Here is an 18,050-nt window from a genome sequence, read left to right as displayed (position 1 = left end):
GTTAGATAAGACTACTAGCATATACTGTCATACAAACTGATCCATCAAAATCAAGATTCAGATCGTTTAATGATATGGAATGCACCTGTGAACTTAAGTACAGCCGGTATCAACGTTTTTCCTTATTTTTATAATAAAATAAAATAATTTTATTTTTAATAATTAATTTTAATAAAATTTTTATTATAATTTTGTGTTCATTTTATCTTTTCCATGGTTTATCAAGTACAAATATTTATCACTTATTTCAATTGAAAAATGTTTTTTTTTTTGTAAACTTTTGTTCTAAGATGCAATTAGTAGCTTCTAAGCAGTGCCATGCACCCGAAGTTGTCTAAATACCTTGAAAATCCGCTTCAAATAAATCAAGATATGCAAATAAATAAGGAAAAGTGAAGGCATTGAGATTTCAAACTAATATTTACTGCCTGAAAGGAAAACAAGCTGCCACAAAGCACTCATAACATAAATAAATTGTGGAAGCACATAATTGCAGTGAAAATAAGCAAAGTCAAATAGTTGTAATTTCAATTTGAAACACACATATACAATCATATATTAATATACTTACATATGTATATGTATATAACCAAAATGTTTCAATCAATCGAAGCAGCACCTCGAAGGAGCGCTTAGCATGAAAAGTGCTAATTGTTTGTATAAAAATAATATAAGTTTATATATATATATATGTATACACTATATATATGTACATATACATATTCATAAACATATGCCTTTACTATTCATATATAAATATATCTATAAATCAAATCGACTCATCACTCATTCCTGGCGTCATTGATCCGCCTTCCTCGCTAGCTGTGATGCCTCATTGATAAATCGACCCCAAATACTGACGATGTTATTACGGAAATCCATTTTCAGAAGTGTGCGAAATCTAAAATTTTAATTATTTTTTTTCTTTTCGAAGCTGTTCGCAGTTCCAACTATTGTAAATAAACATTGCTGCTATACTGGCAGTGCCAGAAACGAGTTGAAAACCAACAATACAATATGAGGCACTGCCAACGAAGAGGCAGGAAAGTTTTGTAAAAATTAATTTCTGAGTAATGACTTCATGTAGTCGAGTAACAAATGAAAACATTGTCCAGAGTAGCCAGATGTGGCGATTTAAATGAATGAAATGGATTAATGAGCCAATATTTGTCTAACGTTTAGGATTGGGAATGATGTGGAAAGTGTAGCGCAAGTTGTTGGAAAACCTGTGCGCCTTAATGTTTATACTAGGAGTGCTGTGCCAGCTGTCGTGCAGTGTTTAAAAAGCGATATTTCTTATGAAAGACGCACCTGTTGAATGTTTTTGCGAGTGGCAGATTGTTTAGCGAAAAGAGTAGAAAGCTGAATGAAGAGGTTTTAGTTAAGGAAGTGTTGTATAATATGCTCAATGGGATTCTGATGGATCTATTGTTAAAGAACGAAAGACCTAAGCTCGTCTTTTAGCCGTTTAAGCAGCCCAGTTCTGCGAAAGGTTTTAACCAATATATTGGTTAGTCGAAAAAGTCATTTCGTATTTTGTCAATAGAAGAAAAAATCCAAAAAAAATTTATAAGTTTTATTTTTAAAATATTAAGTTTAAAGTATTTGTATATAAAATTATTATTTTTTTTTAATATTATTATTTTTTATTATTTAAGTATTTCTTTTTAATTTTTATATCGATTAATTTATTTTAATTTTTCGTTTTTCTTAATTTATGCTTTCATATTATTTTATTTTTTATTCTTAAAATGTTAAATTTACATTTTTGTATTATTTTTCGTTTTTTTAATATTTTTAGTTTTTACATTTTTCTATATTATTCTTACTGAAATTAATTTATTTTTATTTTGTTCAAATTTATAAATCGCTTGTCTGAGTTCTCACTTAAACAAATTGAAATCTCTCCGAAAGCACACATTAACAAACCTCTACTCCTATAAGTATGCATATAAGCAAAAGGATGTACATATGTGTGTACATACATATGTATGAATATGCATTGATATGTGAGAAAATAGCAAACAAAATTTCGATTGTAAAAACGTCATCAAGAGTGGGTGTTGAATGCCAATATTTTGTCGTCGCTAATCTAAGATATACATACATATGTATGTATAATATGTGCTATATAATATGACTGCACGTCTGTCTGCTGGTAGGCATACATATATAAATATATGCAAAAATATTAATATTTTAAAGTCTTTTAATTCTTTTAATTTTTGTGGTTACACTTTTTCGATTTTATTTTTTAAATTTTTCTTTAATAATTTTTTTTTGAATTTTTCTTCAATAACTAAAAAAAATAAAAGTAAATAAAAATTTTTTTAAAAAATTTAAAAATTTAACAAATTAAAAAAATTTTAAAATTAAAAAAAAATTTAATTTAAAAATTTAATTAAAAATTTTTTTCAAAAATTAAAAAAAAAATCAAAAATTAAAAAAAAAAAATTTTAATTAAACTTTTAAATTAAATTTTTTTTTTAATTTTAAAATTTCAAAAATTAAAAAAAAAAATGTAATTTTAAAATTATTTTAATTTGTTTAATTTTTAATTTTTTTTAAATTTTTTTATTTACTTTTAATTTTTTTATTTCCAATATTTTTTGTAATTTCTCTTCTTACATTTTTTTAACTTATTTTGCTTTTTTAATTAAATTATTTTCCCCTTTTTTAAGGAAGCACACTTTTATTGCCGCCACAAATCTCTGAAAGCATAAGCTCATAAAAATTCGCATTTACTAAATAAAAATAATCACTTTATGGCAAATTGCGAATTCTTAATTGTTGTTGCATGCCTCATTTGTGGTTGAATCGAACTTTGAAAGTGGCACATAAAAATTTCGAAATTGTTATTATTCCATAAAATGCGAAAGCATCCATCTTTGGGGCAAACAAATTTATAACCCAAGCACCAAGTAAAATTGCTGAATTATAGCGGCTGCTGCGAGCGCGGCGTGCCGGCGAAATGATTAGTTGTACAAACAAGTGCGAACAGTTGGGGATTAGTTTCAAATTCTATATTTGAAATGGAAAAATATATGTATGTATGTATGTATATAAAAATATATAAAGATAAACAGAAAATGAATGCTAGAAATTTTCGAATTTTTTTTAAGTGTAATTATTATAAGAAAATTAATGCTTAATAAAATTTATATTAATTAGATATTTTTTAAATTAAATAAGAGACATATTAAAAGTTCAATTATTATTGTTTTTCAAATTTTTATAAATTGTTTTACAATTTTTTTGATAGTTTCAAATTATTATTTATTTAATTAAACTTTTTTTTTAATAAGTTTTGGTAAGTTATAAAAATATTAATATTTTAATTTTTAATTTTTTATTAAAATTTTAGTTTTTAATTTTTTATTAAAATTTTAATTATTAATATTTTTTATAGATTTTTTCTTATTTTTTTTAATTATTTAATTTAAAACAATTTTTTTATTATGTCCTTTAAAGTTTTTGTTAAATTTTTTTTTAGGTTAAACATTTATTTTTAATTTTAGTGTGTAAAAAAATTTGCTTTTATTTTTGCATTTATGTAGATATGTATGTATGTACATATATGAACATTTTTTTAAATCATTTTTAATTTTTTATTTGAAATTTACTTCTTTACTTTAGCTATTTTTAGTATTATTTTTAAACAAATTTTAAAAATTAAAAATTAAAAAATTGTTTATGTTGTATTATTAAAAATTTTCAAACTTTTTTAAAACTTAATAATTTAAAGAAAATTATTTCTATATAAAAATATTTTCATGATATTGTATATTAAAATTTCCTTTATTATTAATTTTTTATTTTCTATTTATTTTTAATTTTTTATTTTATAATTAAACAATATTATTTATATTTCTACATACGAGATATATGATTTTTTTGAATTGAGTTATATTATAAAAATATTAAAATTTCAACAATCATTATTATTTTAATTTTAAATCAATTAAATTTTATATTAACTTTCAAAAAATTTTATTTTATTTTTATGAATATTTTGATTTAATTTAAATAATAAAAATTACAAAAAAATTATGGAAGAAAATTTTAGAGAAAATAATATTCTGAAATTATGACCATTCAGAATTATTATTTCCTCTAAAATTTTCGTCAATAATTTTTTTGTAATTTTTTATATTTTTAAATTTAATTCCTAATTTTTCAATGTTTTAAAATTATTTTTTTTTTAATCTTTTCTCTAGAATTTTTAATTTTAATATTGATTTTAATTTTTTCTCTGTTTTTACATAAACAAATTTTTTTAATTAGTTTACAAAAATATTTTTTTGTTTAAATAAAAAATAATTCAAAAAAATAATAAAATAAATTCGTAATTTTTTAACTTTTTAATAATTTTTAAATTATTTTAAATAATTTTTTTTTAATAAAAATATATTTTTGTAACTTAATCTTAAAAAAATTTTTATTTTATTTTTTTCTATTACTTCTTTGTTTTCCTCTTTTTTTAATTTTTAAAATTTTTTATTTTTTTTTTTAATTTATTTTTATTTTTTTCTGATATTTTTAAAAAATTTGTATTTTTTTTTGGCATTTTTCAACACTTCACTTCTTATTTGCCCTGAACTCAACAGATTTATATTCTAGGAAATTTTTCTTTCAAACGTTGACAACTTTTTCTATTAATTCTTATGTCAAAAAACAAATTTCGCAAAAAAAGCAGTTTCAATTTATTAAAATTTATGTCTTGACATTTTGGGTATATAAAATATGAGTTCGCGAAATACAGTCGGTTGCTTGTTATTTGTTTATATATTTTTTCACATTTTTTTCTTTTTATCAAAAATTTTGTTTCTTAGAAAAACAAATATATATATATTTCTGAATATATACATACATACATATGTAAGTGTATATATTTTTTTTTCTACGAAACAAATTTTTTCATAAAAAAAAATGACAAAAAATATACTGAAAATTGTTTTTGTTTTTATATTTCATATTATTCAGAACTCTTTGAAACTCAAAATGACTTATTAAAATTAAAAGAAAATAAAGCGAGATTAATAGCATAATAACTAAAATGGCGTCATTATTAATTTTTGAAATTATTCACATCATTCTAGAATGCTTGAAAACATAAAAGTTCTAGGAGATCCAACGTGTATGGCTGCTACTTTTATGACAAGCTAAATGCGAGCAAATTAATTTACCGTCAACACTTCGCCACGCTTTGAGACTTCGCTTTGAAATCGTAACTCGAAACTCAGTTTTGTTGAAGGGAATCTAGCATTTATAGTTAGTTCTTAACCGATCTTTAATTTGCTTTACCAAAATACCGCCGACCTTAATTCGTCTATAAAATACCCGTTCTCGTTACTTTTAGAAAACACTAAATTGTTCTGAAATTGAGAGAATTTACGAATCTTTCACAGATACGGTTCTAAAACTGAACGACTTCAACTACATACTTTCAAACGCGGAAGAATTTTCGCTGCACAGCAACATTGGGGCGTTTCAAGTGTTAAAATCTCGTCGAAAGAAATCACACCTTCCGTAGAATCATAATAAAACCAAGAATTTACAATTTTTCAGTTATTAAAATATATTTCTGTAAATAAAATATGGAAATAATATACACGAACATGCACATGCATCTACAGATGTACATATATCTATATATAGTTTACATAGTAATTTTTGCAACATATCCGCAAGAATGGCATTTTTCCAAATTTTTGAAATTCTTTGCAAAAATATATTTTTGGCATATTTTTACTTCAGACACTACAATTTAAATTGCCGCGTATAAAATAATTTAATAATTGCATTTCTGGACATCAATTAGCGCGATCTTCAACTTAATGCCACCATCAAATGTCTAGTTGGAAAATTTTTCAGAACAAAAACACACGTGTGCAAGTTTTCTACGAAGAAATCTGTGTGTGTGTGTTAGTGAGATTTGAATTTATTTTTGACAACTTGAAAATGAGGTGACAATGCGAAAACGACCTTACGCCCACATTATTTGAAAAAAGAAACAACAAAACGCTAACGGTGAAATTTATTTAATGAACTATGAATATTAGGGGTGTACTAAACTAAGTGAAAATTTGGAATTTGGTCTAAATTTATGTTCTAATAAAAATGCTTAAAATTCGCTTCAAAGTTCGCATGATTTCTCATTTGATAATGACGTTTATACAACGAAATTTCCGAAAGGGCCAAGAGGCGGAACAGGGCGAGAGTGAATATCTTAAGTACATGCAGGATCGCCAATATCATGTACCAGCGACCCTTAGGAAAATTCGTTTGCTTCTTAATAACACAATTTCAAAAGAACTGCCGGACGGCTATTGGCCTGTTCAAAGGTCACAAGTTAGAGGCATCACATGCTAGACGGATGGGCATAAGTGATTACGATACATATCGAACGTGCAGAGGCGTAGACATTAGAGAGACGCTAGAACTCATCCTATGAATTTGTCCAGCGCTATCTAGAACTCGAATTAACTGTCTAGGAGCTTTGGAGTTCAAAGGATTGGACGATTGGACTTAAGTTTCGCAAACAACATTGAGGTCTTGAGTGACGAATTCCTCATCTCAAATAAAACTGAACCTCTATCTGACATTACTAAGGGTCAGTAGGTCTGTATATGGCGTGATAGCCGGCCGGTATAAGAAGACCTAAGCTAACAATGCATAGCAAGACTGTACTGGTTTTATTCACAAGGAAGTATAAAAATACCGGAGGTTCATCTACCATCTTTTGAAGAGATCATCGGTTGCCCTATACAGCTGCAGAGAACCCATTAGAAAAAGGTGGCGATTCTGACTAAAGGTAGTTTCTCTGGCTCTATGTAACTATAGTTAAATATATAATTTTCTACGAAATTTTTGTTTGGTGGAAGACTCAGGAAAACATTACACTCATAAAAATCGGCGCATTACGAACCCTACTTGAACTCAGATTCAGAGAAACTGGGCACTTAAATGACTGTAAGGCTAGCCATAGTGGAACCCCCGCACGCTTTTCCAAAATTATTGGATTACCCGGCCTCTGACCTATCACTGTCTGTCGCTCTTCTGCTCACATACTCTCGAGGAGGCAAGGGAGAGAAGAACTCACTACAAGAGAGGGGTGCGAAGCTTTTCAACATATGGATCAACTGTAATAGTAAAATAGCGATATTAGTCCTGAGTTCTCTGATTGTGCGCTCAAAAGTAGTGAAAGTATGTTAAGATTCCTTATCTCCTTACCTCTTGCATAGATTTATGTCATGACTAGACTGTTTTAGGTGCCTGACTACAGCGATACTGCAGAAAACTTTAAGGCTGATGAGCGTGCTAGGATACCTAGGAAGCACTTCAGTCTCAAAATAGCATAATGGGAACATATAGAAGCTGCTTTGGCTTACTGAGGTTCACTACTGGAGTGTGAGGTTTCGGACCAAACCAGCAAGCGCTAGACGACTATCAACGGATGTTCAGGGAACTCTTTGCTCTCAGCAAGGTCGACCTTTCAATGGTTGTAAGACACTTTACAAGATTTTATACAGCGAGATTAAGTATCTTACCAGATGCCAGCTGCATCAGCTATTTGGAAGAAGGTGAGATATAATCATCTCAACCCTTGCTTTTTTGATGACCGGCTTATTATTATTGGTATGACCGCATACCCATTTAAATATATGTTTGTTGTACATATGTATGCATAAAATTAAATTTTAATTAAAAATATATGCAGAATTATGTGGGTCAACACAAAACGTCAATAATACAAATTTTTTGTTTGCAAAGGAATTGAAAATGATTTTCGTGATTTTTTCGAAATTATCGAAATAGAAAGACAAGCGAATATGTGTGTAAATATATAAATACCCACAAATATATAAGAAATTGTAGATATACATAAATGTTGTTTATATTTTTTACCTTCTCAACGGCAGCAAGATAATTTTAAATACAACACTCATATCCAAGCCATATGAGTAAGAACTTAATGACATATTCGTGCACCTCACCCGGTGTTAACAACAATTTGACACCTCCACCTCCACAAAGCGGCTGTCTCGTATATCGAATGTTTGTTTGTGTGTCAGTAAGGTGCCTCAGCGCATTTCGTTACATTATTTTTGCATTTAAAGTATGAATATTCCAATTTTATGACATTTACTCATACAAACCTATAATAGATACTTAAAAGCATTTAAAATTACTTAATGCCTTTTCTTTGATGGGTGAAGCCATTAAAGCGACATACAAATGGTGTCGACTGCAAGTCTGTATTGTATTATTGCAATTTTTGCCGCTACCAACAAATAGCTGCAATAATGCGGTTTCAAAAATAAGCTATTGTATATTTCTAAAGAAAAAATAAAAAACTAATATGCAAAAAATAAAAAAAAAATTCAAAAAAATACAAAAAAAAATCCAAAAATAATATAAAAATATCAAAAAAAATACAAAAAATATCAAAAAAAAAAAATAAAAAATCAATAATAAAATTTAAAAAAAATACAAAAATAAAACCTATAATACCTTTCACAAATACAAAAAATTCCATACAAAAACTTGATTTTGATTGGTGAGTTTGTATGGTAGCTATATGCTATAGTGAATCGATCTGAACAATTTCTTTGAAGATTACACCATTGCCTAGGAAAATAAGCCATGCTAAATTTCGTGAAGTTATCTTATCAAATGAAAAAGTTTTCCATACAAACACTTGATTCCAATCGTTCAGTTTGTACGGCAGCTATAGCCTATAGTGGACTGATATCGGCGGTTCCAAGAAGTGAACAGCTTCTTGGTGAGGAAAGGATGTGAGCAAAATTTCAGTTCGATATCTCGAAAGCTGACGGACTATTTCGATTATATATAGACGTACAGCAGAAATCGACTCAGCTCGTCACGTTGATCATTTAGATACATATTTTATAGGGTCTCCGACAAATATTTCAGAGAAACTTATATAAGTGAAATTAAGCGCCATAAGATCTTAAGCTCTGTTAAAAGAAATCCAAAACTAAGCACTTTCGAGTTCGTAAATGTTGATTACAATGGTGACTGAAATGGATTTTCTGGCATCCAATGACAAAGTTTTTATAATTTTCTTACAAAATTACTAAAAATAGTATAACAAAGTTATCTACAGAGAAAATATGGAATAATTTTAATTTGTATTAACTCGACTTAAGTGGTTTTTGCCTGTAACCTTTGTATTAATTAATTAATACATAACAGAGTAGTGGTTTTGATGAGATTTTAGACATTTCGTACCTTAGTCGTGTGAATGAACAATCCTTGGATATATGGTATATTTTACATAAACCTATGGAGAATTATAGGTACATATGTTAAGAAGGCGAACGAAATGTTAAGCAGATAGTGAAGTTAAGAATCGAAAAAGGTAAAGAAACTAAAAAAAGGTAACATCATTCGCCTTCTCATACTCTCTTCACTCATTTTCACGGCAGTCGGGTCTAAGTAACCAGAACGGGCTCGGATTTTTATTCTGCCAAGGACTGTTAACTCAGCAATATTATTCATAATTACTTCAGGAATGTTTCTGTCACAACAACAACAACAAAAGCAATCGTTTTCTAAACTATCTCTAAGAGTTGTGAAAATCAGTTGAAGAGGTTACTCAGTGAGTGCTTTTAATGAGTCGAAAAATCAAAAAGAGCTTTGCAGAAAGAGAGAGAGAGAGAGTTGAAGTGATTCATTTGTAGCTTTTTTTGAGAGCAGCATCCTTCAAAACTGCCTACAAAGCGTAAATAAATATTTTTATACGCCTGGGAATTCTACAACCCTGAAGATTAGATATTTCTCACTTAATTTTTATTTAATTTTTTATTCCAAAAATTTCATTAAATCAAAAAATTCGTAAGCAGCCACCTAAAAAACGTAAAAAATGCTAAAGAGTTGTTGCTTTAATTAAAATTTACGACACTCACTCAACTTTAATGAAATAGGCTTTCAACAGAGACAACTAAAAAACAATCTGGTGGTGAAGTGACAACAATCAAACTGTCGAACTTATAATTCTAATCATATAAACACTTAAACACGTCTGTATTAACATATATACATATATAGTATACATGTATACATGTCTTCCTTAAGTGCAAGCAGTCGGCGCACTAAAAATAGGTCGACTCGAGTGTAATAAAAATTCTCTTATATATTTTTAGTTCGGAAAAATTTTTTCAACATTTTTTTTCTAGTTTTTAAATAAAATTTTGCGTGTGCGTCAAAATGGTCAACGAATGGCGTCTAAAATATTTCCACCAGAAGTTATTGTGTTTTTTTGCGAAAAATGCCCACTCAACACAAGAAACTATATAAGTACATGGGTGAAAGCAAATATATATGTATAAGTTTATTTTATATTTTTTAGTTTTATAACTGTAACCACATATGAGTATATTAGTACATATATTTGTGTGCTTAGAAACGCTACGCTCAACTTATGGTCACCCATCTTGAGACCCAGCATTCATTATTGGGTAATATTCGACCGATTAGACTACGTCCAACACGCAGTGAAGAAAAAGCGTAGCTGAGAACACGAAGACCAGCGGGAGCCGCTCGACCTTCCCAAGCAACAACGCTTCGCTCTATGGGCTCTTGAAAAGTTCTAAGAAAATCCGACGTTTTTGAGAAAAAATTGATTCAGCGATGAGGCGCATTTCTGGCTCAATGGGTATATAAACAAGCAAAATTTCCGCATTGGGGACGAAGAGCGACCTGAAGAGATTCAAGAGCTGCTATTTCATCCATAAAAACAACGGTTTGATGTGGTTTGTGGGACGGTGAAATCAAATTTCCATATTTCTTCAAAAATAATGCGGTGAGAACGTAATCGTTAATGGCGACCGATATCGCGGCATCATAACAGACCATTTGATGCCTGAAATTGAAAATCGTGATCTCGGCGGCATTTGGTGTAAACAAAACGGCGCTAATTCCCACACATCGCACCAATCAGCGGATTTATTGAGAGAACACTTCGGTGAGCAGATAATTTCACGTTTTGGGCCGGCAGATTGGCCATCAAGATCGTGTGATTTCTCAACGTTAGACGTTTGCCTGTTTGGATATGTAAAGTGTAAAGTCTATGCGGACAATCCCATTCAGGCCTTGGAGCAAAACATCACGTTGGTAATTTGCCAGTTATCAGTCGAAATGCTTGAACGAGTCATCGAAAGTTGGATTCAACGGATGGTCCAGCTGAGACAAAGCCGCGGCCAACATTTGAATAAGATAATCTCCAAAAAATAAATATAAAAGAATTTTCTTTCGATTGATAATAAACATTTCCCATTAAATTTGAAGTTTCTGTGTTTTTTCTTTAAAGAAGTAGGGAATCTCGGATCGGATCACTCTTTAGTTTGTTGTTATTCATTTTTTGTAATACTTAGTGCTTAATGCTAATTTCATTTACTGCATGTACTCACCGATTGTCGTATAAATTGTGCCGCAAAAGAACATTGAATTCATAAAAGTCCAAGGATTCTTCTGTTTTTCCAATTCCTCAAAAGTTTTTTCATTGTTTATGAATGAGTTAATGGCCTCTTTATGACTGCGCATGATATTTACTACTTTTCCCTCTAAACGCTGACGGTCAGACTAATTGTTTTAAACAAAAAGTATACAAAAATAAAATTTTATTAAAAAAGTTAAGATTTGTGTTATTAAAAAAAAAATAAAAAATTCTAAAAAAATTTTATTAGATTTTTATTATTATTTTATTAATTTATTATTATTAATTATTGTTTTATTTATATACACTTTTTTATTTAAATTTATTGTTATTATTTTTAAATATCTAATTAAGTTAATTAAATGCTTTTCTATTCGATCTTTCCATTGCAAACTCACCAGCAAAGCCGGATCGGAAGCCAAACTGGACATTTCTTTTAAGAATTCTCTCCGCTGATAGCTCAAATCCAGTTGTACTTGGTTGGCATGGTGACCTGAAATAAACAGAGCGAATAAATATGGTTGGTAAGTAGTACAGAATTAATATTTATTATACTTTATGCATACATTTTTATATAAATAAGTGTCTTACGAAATATCCTCAATATACATACAGTATTAGTTAAAATTGGTTAGGAATACGAAAAAACTTTTTCGACTACCAATATACATGCATATATTTATTGCGCCACCCAAAAAATTGATTTTGTGACTAAAAAATATTTTTGAGCTAATAACTGAATAAAACCGATAAAAGCTTCTACGCCTAAAAGTATGCTACTTTCAGTTAAGTATAAGCTACCCTATGCTTGGCGATTTTATATTTTCTTCATGTATCATTAACTTGCTTTTAAAAATTATGAGCTCATTCGATCGACTATGTATTAAGGTGGGTCAAAAAATTGTTTTTGCTTGGTATCCTAAAAAATGGTATTCTTGATATTCTAAAAAAAAAAATATTTTTTTAGACACTTTTAAAAAGTCTCTCGTAGTATGTGCTCTTAATTGTAATCGACATTGTATTAGGGTGGATCGAAAAAAAATATTTTTTTAACTTGTTATTCTAAAAAAAATAATTTTTAGACACTTTTAAAAAGTCTCTCGTAGTATGTGCTCTTAATTTTAAGCGACTATGTATTAGGGTGGATCAAAAAAAAAAAATATTTTTTTGCTAGATATTCTAAAAAAATGTTTTTTAGACACATCTGAGTAATCCTATCTTAGCATGTGCTCTTAATTGTAATCGACTATGTATTAGGGTGGATCAAAAATAATATTTTTTTAACTTGTTATTCTAAAAAAAATGTTTTTTTAGACGCTTCTAAGGCACTTCTCTTCTAGTTTGAGCTTTTAATTGTAATGGAAATATCTTGCGGCTTGCAATTTTCTATTTTTTTCTTAATATGAGACAGAAAAATTAAAATCTCGGGTTTTAAAAAATAATAATTCAAGCGTTATTTTGATTATTTTAATCAATTTTTTTTCTTATGAATTTTATAACTCAATAATTCAGTGTACCAAGTGGGAAAAACAACTTTTTACCAACCTTACTATTTGTGTTTCTGAGTCATAGTTCACTGTGTAAACAGTTTATTATTGTTTTTGTTTTTGTTTTGCCCATCAGCAGCACGTACTTAAATCTTCATTACTACCAAAGCAAGAGCAAATAAAATTATGTCTGGGTTTGTATGTGTATACGGTATATATCGATGTTATTACTTGAACTCTTATGCCCTAGCTACTGTGGGCAGCGGAAGTGAAGTGTAAGTACCGCCTTACTTAAGTAAACATGTATAAAACGGAAGCTCCTCAACACACTACAACAATAGCAAAATGAAAATGCCTAAAAGCTTTGTTGGAAAAATTAATTTATGAAATATAAATAACTTCGGGTGTAAGGGATATGATCTTCTGGGGATAAAGCTTCGGCGAAGCGCCCATATGCCATATCTCTAGACAAGGCTATACTCGTACTAATCAATGGAGATTCAATTTGTATGTCCACTTGTTTTCATTGCCTATTGCTGAAGATGCATTAATAACTAACAAAAAATTTACAAAATTTAATGATGATTCATTTTGAAATATTTTGGTTTCGCTTGATTCCTTAGCGGATCTCTAGTGGAACCTGTGAAAAGTGGTTAAGGACGGTGAGGAAGATTTTTCTGCTAAAACTATTTCAAATCCAGAAACCAAAAAAAATTTATTATTTCAATAGACTAAAGGTGAGAGGACTAGTCGAAATGTATACATACATACATATGTACATACATATGTTTGAAAAAAAATTGTTATGTTTGAAAACATTTTTGATTTTTGAAAAAAATAAATGATTTTGGAAAGTTTGTTTCAGTGCAAAAATTTGTATTTCAAAGTGTCTTTAAATGAAAATTATTCGTTCTTTAATTTTTGTCAAGTCAGTCAAAGTTTTTTATTTTTCAAAAAAATCCAAAAAAAGTTTTTTTTTTTGGGAAAAAAATTTACATTTCTAAATGGGTAAAAATCGAAATTAATATCAAAAATTTTATTCCTTCTATAACTTTTATCAATTTATAACAAACGGCTAGTTGAAATTCTGATTTTTAAAAATAATTTTGATTTTTGAAAAAAATTTTGATTTTTAAAAAGTCAGTTTTGATGCAAAATTTTTCTATTTAAAGTGTATTCGAATTTATAATATTACCGAAAATTTTGTTCCTTTTATAATTTTTAACAAGTTAGTCGATTTTTTTATTTTTCAAAACAAAAAAAAAATATTATTGAAAACTTGCTTTTGGTGAAAAATTTTACATTTCAAATCGTTAAAAAATCGAATTTATTATTTGAAATTCTATTCCTCCTATAATTTTTATTAAGTTATAATGTTCAAAACTAGACAAAATTTTAATTAAAAAAAAAAACTTTGATTTTTGAAAAATTGTTTTTGGTGAAAAATTACAATTAAGAGCTCATACTCAGAGTACCAAATAAAAAAAATGTCGGAGTTTTTTCACCTACCCTAATGCACATTCGATATATGTATATTTAAAAATAAAAAGATTTGGAATTCACAATTTGATAATAACCCCTTATAAAATTCCATTTAATTTTTTATCATTTTCTTTATTGATTTAAATGAAAGTTTTTTTTCGGTTTTATTCCAATTTCTTTATAACTCCATAATCCTAATTACTAATTACTTTAACAGCATCAGTGCATCAAAATGCTTGAGCACCTCCCTATTATAGCGCTAACAGATTGGGGGTTTTCAACATCGATAGCTTTAAGTTTTTACTCAAGTCGATGAGTGCTTAAATGTTCTATAATTAGTAATTTAATTGTACATATTATTTTTTTTAAGTTTATTTTAAAATTTTCGTTTTTTTCTTTTTGTGAACTTTTTGCTAATTCACTTTTTATTTACTTTTGTGTGCCTTTTTTATTGTTTATGTTTCTTTTATTGTTGCTTTGTTTGTTGTTACCCTACACTTCCCTATTTGTTTACATGCTTCCTTGTGAAAATTCATGCGTGCTTTGGCAAACATTTCTCGTTGCTTACAAATAAACAATTTGTTTGTGTACACCATGACGTATGAGTAACCATAAAAAGCAGAATATCAATGAACAATCAATGTGATTTTTCCTCCACACTACATGCTGCATGTCTTTCTTATACACATGTGTATATGTGTGTATGCCTGCGCTTGTGTGTGTGCTGCTTGCTTATGCGCGCCATGTGTGAAATGGAGACACGCGTTCGGCAAGTCGTGAAATTTGCATACTTCTGCTGCTGGCGTCTATGAATTGGCACTTTGTTTATTGGCTTTTATTGATGTGTATTTTTTTAACTGTTTTTTTTTTAAGTTATCTTAATAATTTTGCTTTGATTTATGCATTGATGTTGCATTGAGTTCGGATGACTTTCAAAATTTTCGGTGGTATTAAAGAATATATAGGGGAACAAGCATAAAAACGCTTTTTCGATGGATATGGGGTTTTCTTCATTTTTTTTTTTCAAATTTTTCATTTCATTTTGTTTGTTATACTTTCTTACTGAAATGTGGCTATAAACAAATTTCCAGTTGCTTCTATCAATATGCTAGTGCATCTTAATAAATAATGCAACAAATTGAATGTGACAGTCGTCAGTTTGTGTTTTGTTTTGTGTTTTGGAAAAATTTATTTGTACATGTGTACATATGTATGTTTGTCCAAGTCTAGGCTTTGAATTTGTAGAAATAAACAACGAGCACTTTTCACTGGCATTTCTGGTTAATTAATGTTTATCATCAGATGCAAATGCACACACCACAAGCAAAGTCGAATATTTTTGAAAAATTATTTTTAATTTTTTCATAGAGAAATATTATTTTAATTGGTTCTCTGGAATAAAATTTCATTTAGTGTTGATAAATATTGAGTGCCTCGGAATAATAGATGTGGCTAAGCCATATGCTATTGAGATTTAAAAAAATTGCATACATTATATGTAAATACATATGTGGGGCATCCACGACGTATGAGTAACTCACTTCATAGCCTTCAGTTTAAGTTCCCCTTGAGATAATACACAAATTTACTAATAAATTTCGAGTAAGTGCCTATCGTAAATATGTGAAAAGAACTTTCGTAAGCGGAAGAAAGCGACAAAAAAGTCACTTCTGCTCTTTAAGTGACTTCTAATACTCTCTACAGAGATGCACAGACGAGTATGTGTATGCATATATGTATATTAAAGGCATGCATACATACATAGACACCTATTTACATATCTATATACATGCTTGCGAGCGCCAAAGTGTCAGACATGTTGGCGTCCCCATTCTGTATCAGCAATTAACCGACCGATTTAGTATGTGTTTTGCGTGTTTGACCTTCGAAAGGCGAGTGCGTGACAAGCAACAGGGACCAAAGAAGCTGGCGTAAGTTTTTATGGAAATGGAATACATACTTATGTATATTACTTCTTCCATGGAAGTGAAATGAGTGTGTGACATTTGAAAAATCTACAAAAATTATTTTTAAATCAACAATTTCTATCTGTCATAAAAGTGAATAGAAGAGTTTTATTCTAAATTGTTTCAAACTGCATATGTATATATTTTATTTTTAAAATTTTTCCTAAAATCCCAAATATTGATTTTTTTTTTTAATTTTTCAAAACTTAAACAAATTTATTTTCAAATTTTTTTCAAAATATATTTTTAATTTTTTATTTAAAATTTTAAACATTTTTCATTAAAATTTCTAACATTTCTAAATCACAGCAGTTCTATTTTAAAAAACATTTTTCTAAAAATCCCAAATATTGATTTTTTAATTCTTCAAAAATTAAGGAACTTTTTTTATTTCCAATTTTCGAAAGTTTTTCATAAAATTACAAAATGTTTATATTAAATTTATTTTTCAAAACGTGTTTTTTACAATCATAAATATTTTTTTTGTTTGAAAATTTTCAAAATTAAAAGAGTTTTATTTTTAAAAATTTTCAAAGTAAATTTTTTAAAACCAAACATATCAATTTTTTTTGTGAAATTTGCAAATATAGTTCCTAAAATCTTCTGAATTACAAGAGTTTTATTTTGAACTTTTTTCTTAAGTAAATTTTTTAAAATCCAACATTTTAAAAGTTTTTTAAAATGTTTCATCAAAGAATCTAAGCTTTTTTTTAAATCCCAAAATTATAACTTTTTTGGCAAAATTTTTAAATTTTTTAAAAAGGATTTTGAATTTCAAAATTTTGTTTTTTGTTATAAAAGTTTCGAAATATTTGCAAACAAAAATATTGCTCAAAAATTTTTTATGGTTTTTTATATATAAATCTTAATATACATTATACCAGTATATGCAATATCAAATTAACAGTTCATGGCTCAATAGACCAACATGATTACCCAAGGGTTAAAGTGCGCAAACTGTTCTTTATAATAAACCGATTCTCACAATTTAGCGCATAATTCTCTCAAATAAGTATTTCACCAAACATTTTTTTATCAAATAAATTAAAAAAAAAAATTTACCGCTCACCTTCGACAACAACAAATACCATCGCACCACCAGCACTAAAGAGCACCATGACAATGAATAGGAAAATATGTGTGAACCATTTGCGTGACCACTTGCTCAGCTTCTCGTACAGACCAAAGGTGAACTTTTCGCCAAAACTCATGCCCGCCTTGGTGAAGTCCACGAAATCGGAGAAACCTCTGGCGAAATCGGATGCCGAAAAGAAAGGCCATTGTTCGCTTTCCTTAGTTTGTGCGGTTAACGGTAGTCCTGTCTGTGGATGTGTGGCCAATGGGTGGCCGGTTAAGGGCGGATGCAACTGATTGGAGCCCGAACTGGTGACGCCGGAGAGATTCAAACGCGGTGGACGCAGCGCCAACCGTGGCGATTGCATGGTTGCCGGCATTTGTATTCGCACTGACGGTGTGTTCGACATGTTTGCATTTAATTTTGATTAAGTTTGTTGAAAATTATTTTTTATTGCAAATTTTTAATTTGGTGGATTTCTAGCCAGTAGCTAACGGCTGGACGGTTCACTTAAGCGCGTTCATAAGTTGTAGTGTGGAGTGATTTTGTTTTTAAAACTCTTACGCTACAATTGCAAT

The 18,050-nt window shown here is 28.7% G+C and overlaps 2 protein-coding genes across 2 annotated transcripts in view; one reads left to right on the top strand and one right to left on the bottom strand.

The window, feature by feature from the left end:
* Positions 1-18,050, top strand: part of LOC105226902 (zinc transporter 1) — a 254,752-nt gene that overhangs the window by 24,669 nt on the left and 212,033 nt on the right. Inside the window, exon 2 of the mRNA XM_049453882.1 lies at positions 11,863-11,985. The gene's annotated coding sequence lies outside the window, so the exon portion shown is untranslated. The remainder of the gene's footprint in view (positions 1-11,862; positions 11,986-18,050) is intronic.
* On the bottom strand, positions 11,419-17,881 carry LOC125777116 (uncharacterized). Its single transcript, XM_049451104.1, has 3 exons — positions 17,467-17,881; positions 11,860-11,954; positions 11,419-11,607 (listed from the first exon to the last, which is right to left on the bottom strand). The coding sequence occupies exons 1-3, from the start codon at positions 17,879-17,881 to the stop codon at positions 11,419-11,421; spliced, it is 699 nt and encodes a 232-aa protein (XP_049307061.1).

This window comes from Bactrocera dorsalis, chromosome 3 (genome assembly GCF_023373825.1).
Source record: "Bactrocera dorsalis isolate Fly_Bdor chromosome 3, ASM2337382v1, whole genome shotgun sequence".
Taxonomy (NCBI): Eukaryota; Metazoa; Arthropoda; class Insecta; order Diptera; family Tephritidae; genus Bactrocera; species Bactrocera dorsalis.
The sequence above is the reverse complement of the archived record's forward strand: the minus strand, read 5'-3'. Positions and strand labels throughout refer to the sequence as shown.

Bases quoted from the DNA above. Each gene is read 5' to 3' on its own strand.
- LOC125777116 (XM_049451104.1), bottom strand. From the start codon at position 17,881: ATGTCGAACACACCGTCAGTGCGAATACAAATGCCGGCAACCATGCAA. The intron at 11,955-17,466 runs GTGAGCGGTAAA...TGTTTATTTCAG, and splicing joins GGTATTTGTTGTTGTCGAAG to GTCACCATGCCAACCAAGTA. The intron at 11,608-11,859 runs GTGAGTTTGCAA...TAAAACAATTAG, and splicing joins CTTCCGATCCGGCTTTGCTG to TCTGACCGTCAGCGTTTAGA.